Source organism: Myripristis murdjan, chromosome 1, assembly GCF_902150065.1.
Source record: "Myripristis murdjan chromosome 1, fMyrMur1.1, whole genome shotgun sequence".
Taxonomy (NCBI): Eukaryota; Metazoa; Chordata; class Actinopteri; order Holocentriformes; family Holocentridae; genus Myripristis; species Myripristis murdjan.
Window position 1 is genome coordinate 12,646,165 of NC_043980.1, and position 11,471 is coordinate 12,657,635.

The following is an 11,471-nucleotide window of genomic DNA, read 5'->3' on the forward strand; positions in this document are numbered from 1 at the left end:
AACAAAACAAAATAATCTAAACATATCTGAAAAGGAGTGAGAAGAAGTAAAACTTATGTGCTCTCACCCCTCTTATAATGGCTTACATTAAATAATTATGTTGACTCCCATGCTTATACTACTACTCTTATAAAATTATATTACTCAATTTTATCTATATATCTATATATATATAGATATATATATCTATATATATATATCTATATATATCTATATATATATATCTATATATATATAGATATATATATCTATATATATAGATATATATATAGATATATATATATATAATACTATATAAACATACATATACATACATACAGTACAGGCCAAAAGTTTGGACACACCTTCTCATTCAATGTGTTTTCTTTATTTTCATGACTATTTACATTGTAGATTCTAACTGAAGGAATCAAAACTATGAATGAACACATGTGGAGTTATGTACTTAACAAAAAAAGGTGAAATAACTGAAAACATGTTTATATTCTAGTTTCCTCAAAATAGCCACCCTTTGCTCTGATTACTGCTTTGCACACTCTTGGCATTCTCTCAATGAGCCAGGTGCTGCCGCAGCACTCCATCACTCTCCTTCTTGGTCAAACAGCCCTTACACAGCCTGGAGGTGTGTTTGGGGTCATTGTCCTGTTGAAAAATAAATGATGGTCCAACTAAACACAAACCGGATGGGATGGCATGTCGCTGCAGGATGCTGTGGTAGCCATGCTGGTTCAGTGTGCCTTCAATTTTGAATAAATCCCCAACAGTGTCACCAGCAAAACACCCCCACACCATCACACCTCCTCCTCCATGCTTCACAGTGGGAACCAGGCATGTGGAATCCATCCGTTCACCTTTTCTGCGTCTCACAAAGACACGGCGATTGGAACCAAAGATCTCAAATTTGAACTCATCAGACCAAAGCACAGATTTCCACTGGTCTAATGTCCATTCCTTGTGTTTCTTGGCCCAAACAAATCTCTTCTGCTTGTTGCCTCTCCTTAGCAGTGGTTTCCTAGCAGCTATTTGACCATGAAGGCCTGATTGGCGCAGTCTCCTCTTAACAGTTGTTCTAGAGATGGGTCTGCTGCTAGAACTCTGTGTGGCATTTATCTGGTCTCTGATCTGAGCTGCTGTTAACTTGTGATTTCTGAGGCTGGTGACTCGGATGAACTTGTCCTCAGAAGCAGAGGTGACTCTTGGTCTTCCTTTCCTGGGTCGGTCCTCATGTGTGCCAGTTTCGTTGTAGCGCTTGATGGTTTATGCGACTCCACTTGGGGACACATTTAAATTTCTTGCAATTTTCTGGACTGACTGACCTTCATTTCTTAAAGTAATGATGGCCACTCGTTTTTCTTTAGTTAGCTGATTGGTTCTTGCCATAATATGAATTTTAACAGTTGTCCAATAGGGCTGTCGGCTGTGTAGTAACCTGACTTCTGCACAACACAACTGATGGTCCCAACCCCATTGATAAAGCAAGAAATTCCACTAATTAACCCTGATAAGGCACACCTGTGAAGTGAAAACCATTTCAGGTGACTACCTCTTGAAGCTCATCGAGAGAATGCCAAGAGTGTGCAAAGCAGTAATCAGAGCAAAGGGTGGCTATTTTGAAGAAACTAGAATATAAAACATGTTTTCAGTTATTTCACCTTTTTTTGTTAAGTACATAACTCCACGTGTTCATTCATAGTTTTGATTCCTTCAGTTAGAATCTACAATGTAAATAGTCATGAAAATAAAGAAAACGCATTGAATGAGAAGGTGCGTCCAAACTTTTGGCCTGCTCTGTACATACATACATACATATACACACACACACACACACACACACACACACACACACATATATATATATATATATATATACACACATATACATATACATACACATATATATACACATATATACATACATACATACATATACACACACATATATGCATATATGCGCACAGACATCCATAAGATAAGAGATAAGATAAGATATTCCTTTATTAGTCCCACGGTGGGGAAATTTCACGCATCACAGCAGCAAAGTGGATAGCAAGATACGAAGCACAATTACACTATAAACAGTATATACAGATAACAGTACCAAAGAGCAATGTAAACACTGTAAACAAGGAATGTAGAAAAATACTATGTGAACAATTTAAACCACAGAAGAAAAAAACCCAAAACCTGGGGGACAACACACTCCACCGGAGGTTCAGGGTTAGTGTGAACCCATGAGTTAAGGTGCTGAGAGTGTGCATTCTAGTGCAGTCAGTGCAGTCCTGGAGAGTGTGTGGTCTACTGGGAGCACTGCTTGTTGTAGAGTCTGACGGCTGCAGGAAGGAAGGACCTGCGATAGCGTTCCTTCACACACTTTGGGTGAAGCAGTCTGTCGCTGAAGGAGCTCTCCAGTGTAGTTAAAGTGTCCTGCAGGGGATGGGAGTCGTTCACAATCATGGATGACAGTTTAGCCTCCTCTCACCTACCACCTCCACTGAGTCGAGGGGGCATCCCAGGACAGAGCTGGCCTTCCTGATCAGCTTGTCAAGTCTCTTTCTGTCAGCCGTCGAGATGCTGCTCCCCCAGCAGACCACTCCATAAAAGATGGCTGATGCCACCACGGTGTCATAAAAGGTCTTCAGGAGTGCCCCCTGCACTCCAAAAGACCTCAGTCTCCTGAGCAGATAGAGTCTGCTCTGGCCTTTCTTATAAAGTGCAGTTGTGTTGTGGCTCCAGTCCAGTTTATTGTTCAGGTGAACACCCAGGTACTTGTAAGATGTCACTATCTCAATATCCGTTCCCTTGATGTTCACCGGTGTCGGGGGGCAGAGTGCTCGTCTGCGGAAATCCACCACCAGTTCTTTGGTTTTCCCCGCATTGATCTGGAAGCAGTTCCGCTGGCACCAGTCCACAAAGTCCTGCATCAGTTCTCTGTACTCTCTGTTGTCCCCCTCTGTGATGAGGCCGACAATTGCAGAGTCATCAGAGAACTTCTGCAGGTGACAGGTGGGAGTGTTGTATGAGAAGTCTGCAGTATAGAGGGTGAAGAGGAACGGAGCCAGGACCGTTCCGAGCACTGTGAGAACAAGATTCTCACAGTGCTCCCAGGTTTCTCCAGGTGAGAGAGAGCTCGGTGTTGGAGGAAGATCACAGCGTCATTCACCCCAATGCCAGGCTGGTAGGCAAATTGAAGTGGATCCAGTGATTGTCCCACCAGGGGCCGGAGATGAACAAGGATCAGCCGCTCCAGGGTCATACATTTAGCCAATACTATCCTAATTCACATAAGTATAGCACAACAAAATGTACACACTATACCTACAAACACATCAACTCTTAATATTAAGACTCACTGTATCTTGAGAAGATCATACTTCTGTACCGTGCTTGAACTGATTGATGCTTGGACATTGTTTTTGTTCCTCACTCAGACTGTTCCACAGTTTTACACCAGCAATTGATACACAAAAACCTTTCATGGTGGAATTTCTTTTTAGTATTTTGAAATTAAATTCTCCCCTCAAATTATAACCCCCCTCACGATTATGAAACAAGTTTTGAATGTTTGCTGGTAGCTGATGGTTCTTAGCCTTGTACATAATTATTGCCGTTTGATATGAGACTATGTCAGTGAATTTTAATAATTTAGACTGTAAAAATAGTGGATTAGTATGTTCCAGATAGCCAACCTTATGGATGGTCCTTATTGCCCTCTTTTGAAGAATGATAAGTGACTGTAATGAACTTTTATAGTTACTACCCCAAACTTCAGCACAATAATGCAAATATAGCAAGACTAGGGAACAGCATAGAGTGTGGAGTGACTTATAATCCAGAACCTGCTTTGCTTTATTTATGACTGCTATTCTTCTAGCTACTTTGTATTTTACATGTGTAATATGTGGTTTCCAGCTAATCCTGTCATCTATTGTCACACCCAAGAATTTGTTTTCGTGCACCCGATCAATAGCAACTCCATCAATTTCAATCTGCACCTGTGTGCTTAGCCTGAACTTACCAAATAACATAAACTTTGTCTTGCTCACATTTAAAAATAATTTATTACAATCAAACCATAACTTCAATTTATTTAGTTCTTCATTAATGTCCTCCTGTAATTTATCTATATTATCACCAGAGCAAAAAACATTTGTGTCATCAGCAAAAAGTACCAAGGTCAGCAGCTTTGATACTTGGCAAATGTCATTAATATATAGAATAAAAAGTTTGGGCCCCAACACTGACCTCTGGGGGACGCCACAAACAATGTCCAAGCACTTAGAGCTATGATTACCCAGCTTCACAAACTGTTGACGTCTGTCCAAATAACTTTTAATCCAGTCTAAAGCAATGCCTCTTATACCAATTTTCTCCAGTTTATTAAGTAATATATTGTGATTAATCGTATCAAAGGCTTTCTTGAGATCAATGAATATGCCAATTGCATATTGCTGATTGTCAATTGCGTCTGTGATTCTTTCTATGGATTCCATTAATGCCTGAGAAGTTGATCTGTTAGTTCTGAAGCCATATTGACTCTCCGAAAGTACATTAAATCTTTCCAGAAATGAATCTAGTCTACTGTTAAAAAGTTTCTCCAGTATTTTTGAAAATGGTGGCAGTAATGAAACAGGTCTGTAGTTTGTGAAGTGGTGTTTGCTCCCATTTTTATACAGTGGAATGACCTTTGCTATTTTCATTTGATTTGGAAATGTACCGGTTTTGAAAGATAGACTGCATATGTGCGTAAGCGGCTTGGAAATCCCCTCAATGACCAGTTTGACCAGTGACATGTCAATATCATTAAAATCGGTAGATTTCTTGTTTTTGCAATTTTTAACTATATCCAATATTTCATTTTCATCCACTACCTTAAGGACCATTGAGCATGGATTTCTGTCAACCAGTTCCCCCAATTGCTCCCCATTTGCCCCTCGATCCGGAATTCTACTCCCTAGATCAGGGCCTACATTAACAAAAAACTGATTGAAGCAATCTGCCACCTCATCCATATTGTGCTTTTTAATATCGTTTTCAATAAAATATTTAGGTAAGCTGTTCTGTCTAGCACCATCTCTTATAATACAGTTTAATATGTTCCATATCCCTTTTAAATTATTTTTATTGTTATCTAGTTTATTCTTATAATATTCTTTCTTACTTATTCTTATAATACTGGTTAGCTTATTTTTTATATGTTTTATATTTATCTTCAGCCTCCTTAGTTCTCTGTCTAATGAAGTTCCTGTACAGTGCATTTTTCTTTTTACAGGCATTTTGTAAACCTTTAGTCAACCATGGACACTTATTATATGCTAACTTTTTATTATATTCCTTGATTGGACAATGTTTATCATATAATGACCTAAATATTGATAAGAATGTGTTATAAGCGCTGTCCACATCAGCTTCACTATATATCATATCTCAGTTCTGTGACACTAGTCCATTTTTTAACATATTAATTGATTCATCTGTCCTATTTCATCCGTATAATTTTTGTTTATCAGTCTTATTCCTATAATCAAATACTGTATATACTGGCAGGTGGTCGGTAATATCACTGATTAATAATCCACTTATTTTGTTCTCCATTACATTGGTGAATATGTTATCAATGAGAGTGGCACTATGAGATGTAATTCTGCTGGGTCTAGTGATTGTGGGAAGTAGGCTCATACTATGTATTGCATTTATAAAATCCTCAGTGCTTTTATGGTTATTATAATTTAACAAATCAATATTATTATCACCACATATAAATATATTTTTATTACCTATTCTTGAAAACATGTCTTCCATCCATTCCATAAATTTATCAATACTGGAATCGGTGCTCTATATACACAGCTGATTAGGCCATTTCTCCTATTTTCCATACAGATCTCATTCAAGAAGGTTATCAACCACCTGAGACATAGCCTCAACCCTCTTAAAGTTGAAGTTTGTATCCACATATATTGCTACTCCTCCTCCACCCTTACTAAGCCTGTTGCTGCAAGTGAGTTCATAGCCATCCATCTCAAAGTCAATTCCCCTTTCATTATTGATCCAAGTTTCAGAGATTGCTATGATATTAAATGGTTGTGAGAATGAATGTAAATAGTTCTTAATGGACTTGAAGTTTGCAAATAGACTTCTACTGTTTATGTGAATAATTGACAACTTTCCATCTGTATTGATGTTATGATTAAATTGTTCAGTAGTGAAGTATTTGCAAGAGTTGTTAATGTTGGAGAAAAAATTGATATTGGGGTCAATGTCCAGATCCATGTCCCATATGCTGTGATCATAGTATTCAATGTATTAATTTCCACTTGCTCATAGTCCCTTGTCAACTGAGTTAGATGACTGCTGTCATCTGATGTAGAAAATGTTCTACTGTTATGTGTCATGGTGTGTTGTTACCTTGTAGCCCAATCAAGTCCAGTGTAGTCCAGTTTACAATACAGATCATCTCAGCTCCTACTCACTGATACTTGTTCAGCTCCTCGATGTTTCTGATGACCATTACTTTTGCATTTTCAGGGGTCCCATTCAGCTTGATGAATATCTTACAGTTTGTGGTCCAAGTGTTTTGTATTTTCCCTTGCTTCTTGAGATAGCGAGCCTTTTTAGCGATGTCTGCGTTGTGTTTGGTTAGGTGCTCGTTCAAAAAGACGTTGGTTCCTTTAAGCTTTCTCCCTTGCTTCAGTAATGCGGTCTTGTGCTTTCTGTTGAATATATTGTACTTTACCTGTAATGTACAATATTTGTAGCAAGAACTGGCGGTGTGCTACACTGAATCCCTGATGAGGAAAGTTCCCAAGTCTTCAAGGTGAATTTAAACTCCAAAAGACACAGGCCATCTCTAATTCAGTGTAAAATGAGGGTTCACACTTTTACAGCAGCAGAACGATATCAGAAGTTCTGTTTATAAAGCAGACACTCATCATGCAGCTGTATGCGAACTACTTCCCACATGTATCACATGGAAGAATATGAGGGGATTTTCTGGAAGAGATCTGTGCACAACATTTTTGCAAAAATAGGTGTGTTTATGTTTGCATTATGGATGAAGTATTCCTTTAACATGAATCTCGGGCTAAATGCATTTCTGAAGTGAGGAACTGAAGAATGAAGTTGTTTCCTCTCCTCTCTTCAGCAGAGGTGGGAGGTAACGAAGTACAAATACTTTGTTACAGTACTTAATCCTATAAAGCCATTTGTATCATATATGATCCACATTATCAAATAACACATTCTATTTCAGTTTAATCACTACTTGACCAATGTACAATTTCAAAAAATTGGAATTTTCTGCCAATTCTTTCATAGTTCAGGCTTTATAGGCTTAAGTAGATTTTTCAGGTATCTGTACTTTACTTGAGTATTTAATTTTCTGCTGACTTTTTACTTTTACTCCCTACATTTGAACACAAATAGGCTATCTGTACTTTTTACTCCTTACATTGTCAAAACAGGCTCGTTACTCCCTCTCCCCCCCTCTCCCTCTCTCCCCCCCTCTCTCTCTCTCTCTCTGGTGGGGGTAGGCGGGCTAATTACTCCCCTCAACCTACCCGGATTACAACCAGTGGCGGTTCTGCCCATGTTGCCGCCCTAGGCGAAATTACTGCCTTGCGCCCTTCCGTGTTACTACATGTAATTGACCGACCACGCCTTCAGAATGATTTTTTTTTTTTTCAGATGTTAAAACAGTTTAAAGTATAGCCTATTGTATGTATGGATGTATATACACACACACATATATAGCCTATATTTGCGCACATATACTTACCATAATCAGAGTTTGAAATGATAATTTAAATATCATGGAAATTTTACACTACACTGCAATTAACTTAATTTTGAAAAATGAACACCGGAGTCATCACCCTCCTGTTTGATTCAACTGCTACACTATCAAAAGGAGAGAAAAGGGCAAGAGAATGGTGCCTAGGCAATGTGGCAAAACGGGTGGTTGAAAGAAATATTACTAAAAGGTTTGAATTTAAATGTGCTCGACAACGCCACCTGGGGGAATTTCACCCCCAGGAACTTAATTTACAGGTTCGTATGCACCCAGACCAGACGTGAAATCAGTATAAAAATATAGATTTATTATCAAAATATTAAAACAAGGTGGAATACAACCAGTGACAAAGATTTCTTTTCAAATACTATAATCAGGGTTTCTGCAGGTTTCACCTGATAAAATTTAAGACTTTTTAAGACTTTTTTAAGACCATTATGAATGAAATTTAATACCTATGTCACAACATAAAAAACATAAATAATGCAGAGACACAAAATTACTTTATTAACATCTTGGGGGGAAAATGGACTGCATGAACAACAGTAACTTAACGTACAATTAACTGTGTGTGTGTGTGTGTGTGTGTGTGTGTGTGCGCGCGCGCGCACACTACATATGTCTCAGCTCCTCTCCTTTGGCAACAATCTCCTCCTCAATGCTCTTGAGCTCAGTGTCTTTGTCCTTGCTGGCCCTCCTCAGAGCATTTGATTTTGTTATTAGCTGTGCCATCTTGCTGCCAGCCTTGCCCTCAGCCTCCTCTGCTAACATGTCCGCATCTCTGGATAGAGTTTGTGCAACTGTTTTTATAGTGTTCCTCCTTTTTTTCAGTTCCTCCAAGTAATCCTCAGCTGCCTTTCTCTTTTGGCCCTTTGCAAGACACTCTTTTTTCTTTCTCTCTGTCTCAAGATGGAGACGGTATCTGCTCCTGGCTGACGCCACTGAATCCAAGAGCTCTCTTGTGAGTGGGACTTTGGTTACTCCCCCATGTCGAGTGACATAGTCACAAACAAGCCTCTGTGCTTCCAGAGTGTCCTCCTGCATGTTGTAGGTTTCGATTTCTTTATTCACTGAAAAACCTCTCTCAACAGTGGCCTGTCCGTGTGACAAAATCAGCAGCTTCTGGCAAAAAGCAAAAAGCTCCGGGTAGTTCCTGAGGAAACTGCTCAAGAAGACGTCAAGCCTTTTTTGCATCGGTGAGAAGGAAAGGAACTCCTCACTTCTGCACTCCAGAGACAGGAAGGCTTCAAACTGTTGGAGAATGACGTCCCCTGAAACAAAACAAGTGGAGAAGACAAAAAGAGAGGATATATTGATGAATCATTACAACACATCATTGCAATGTATCAACAATGTAATGGTCATAATGTGCAGAATCTCTACTGTATCTACATTACGGACCCCCACGAAAATGAGATGGAGCATCTCAAGGGGTTTATCCTTCTAATAAAGGTATTAATTTGATCATAATGATGGACAAAAGGAAAGAGCCTACTTAAAGGTAAACTATACAACTTTGGAGAAAGACTCTCATTCCAAAGGTGTCAAATACCGACGTTTTGGGTTAGTGGTTAAGGACGCTCCACCAACACAAAGCGTCAGTATTTGACAATATGGGAATAAGAACAGTGTGGAGTCAATCCTTCTTAAGTTGCCTGGTTTACCTTTAATTACCAAGTCAGCCATTGCACACACAACAGGTGCTTGTCCATGAACATGACAAGAGTAAGACATGCACACAGTCAGAATCAAATATGATTCTGACTAGCAAATAGAAAAGAAAAAAGTACACGTAAATGATAAGTTTACTGAAGAGGAAAAACTTGGAGAAGCATTGCTATTTGATTTAAAAAATCTTCATCTTTCGAAGTAAAAAAGGACTGGCCATAACAAAGATTTTGTTAACAGCGCTATCAAAAACTTCTGCCTCTCTTACAACTACTCCTACCAGCAGAAACTCCTCCTGCCAGCTGTTTGTCTTGTAGAAATGTCTGAACAAGACTTTTCATCTGCCTCTTGCACGTGTCTGGTTCCCTGAACATGGCAGAGGGGTTGAGACACGCCATCTGCCTGACTGTTGCATACTTGAGAGGGCTCTTCTCCTGCATTTTCCTGACAATGTTTGAAAGTCCCTGCATGCAGTCTCTTCTAAACTCAAGAAGTCTGAGCTCACTAATTTTCTTGCTCTGGACAGAGAAAAAAGCAGTCAACAATTAGTACAATAAAATACTTGCTGCTGCTGCTGCTGAATATATTTTATAAAAAATACTTTTCTGAATTAACACACTACCTTGAGGACTGACTCTGCACCCAGGCCAATGTCGATGTCCTTTGGTTGGAGCCTGTTTTCAGCTACCTCCAGTTTGGTGAGCTGCAGTGTTGTGATGTCCTGGAGGACCTCCCTTTTAATGAAGCGTCTCAGTAGACTCTGCCAAAACATAATCTCAGAGGTAAATGAAATTACCTAGCATCCACATTTATAAAAATCCAAAGCCATACACAATATCACATCATAATTCCAATTAAAACAATTTTCAGAAAAAAATAATTATTCCCCATTAACAAAGTGTCATCAATTAGGTCTAATCTGTACTAGCAACAGTTCTGTGATAATGTACACAGCTATCCATATAAATCACTACCTTCATTAACTCAGCCAGGTCCGTGCCGAGGAAAGGCATCACTGGCTCATCCGTCTGATACCTCTTCAAAAAAGGACTGAAAAGCCGGGCAACAGTCAAGGCGAAGTGTAACCTGGCCACAATGAGTGTGTCCTTCATGGCTTCCTCCACTATGTCAAACGATGCTGTCCCAGGGTTTGGGAGCTGTTTTCTTCTCACTGCATCCATGTAGTGTGTGAGTGACGGCCAGACTTGAAGAGCCCTCTCTATCACAGGTTGGTTTTCAAGCCACCGATGACCACAATAAGATAAAGGGAAGACAGTGGACTTGGTTGTAGCAGTGTAGTCTTCCCTCCGTGCTGGCACATTATGGAATAATGTGTGCATGGCCCTCAGTAGTTTATCCACTTGCCACATGGAAAAGCCACTTTTGACTGCGTTGTGTAATGTGTGAAGTCCACAGCTACCCACAGCAACAAGTTGAGTGCCCTCATACCTTTCAGCATGTTCTTGTTGGAAGAGTTCAAAAAATTTGAAATTGACATTGGGCCCATCCATTGAAATGGACACCAGTTTCCTGAGGTCAAGGGGGCCCACACACTCCTGAGGGGAAAATATGAACAAACTTAAGACTTCACATTCATTCAGACATACTGTATTCTGTTATTTCAGTGCTGTCTAGAATTAATCAAGAAACAAGGAGGATGAGTTTTAAATTAGTTGCTGTTTTCTATAATGTTGCTTAATAATTGACATTTGTAGATGTTAAATCCGGATTCTTTGACCAGTGTGATCTTGATGCTTGATGCTTGAATACAGTACACCTCCCCCGCGCTGGCACGGTTGGAGGGGGTGTGCTTCAGCACGGTACGGGCGCGTACATGAGCACATGCACGCTCACGCACGCAGTGCGCGCACGTAAATCATGCAACTTTCCTCCTGCCTCTGCAAAAGTATTTAATTGTTTAATACGTGCAGCGCAATTACCGGCAAATGGCAGCTTTGCGCAATCAATAATCAACCAAGTTGCCTGTGTCATTGTTGTGCTGCTGCAACCGCGT

General features: G+C 39.6%; 1 protein-coding gene across 1 annotated transcript; it reads right to left on the bottom strand.

Moving 5' to 3' along the window:
* Positions 1-8,388: 8,388 nt before the first annotated feature.
* On the bottom strand, positions 8,389-9,886 carry LOC115357561 (uncharacterized). Its single transcript, XM_030049081.1, has 2 exons — positions 9,738-9,886; positions 8,389-9,060 (listed from the first exon to the last, which is right to left on the bottom strand). Exons 1-2 carry the CDS (start codon positions 9,853-9,855, stop codon positions 8,402-8,404), a joined length of 777 nt encoding a protein of 258 aa, XP_029904941.1. The 5' UTR covers positions 9,856-9,886; the 3' UTR covers positions 8,389-8,401.
* Positions 9,887-11,471: the final 1,585 nt, after the last annotated feature.

What these genes read in the sequence shown, in the direction of transcription:
- LOC115357561 (XM_030049081.1), bottom strand. Translation starts at nt 9,855, where the DNA reads ATGGCGTGTCTCAACCCCTCTGCCATGTTCAGGGAACCAGACACGTGC. An exon ending in GGCAGGAGGAGTTTCTGCTG is followed by an intron (nt 9,061 to 9,737) that starts GTAGGAGTAGTT and finishes GTTTTGTTTCAG; the next exon opens with GGGACGTCATTCTCCAACAG.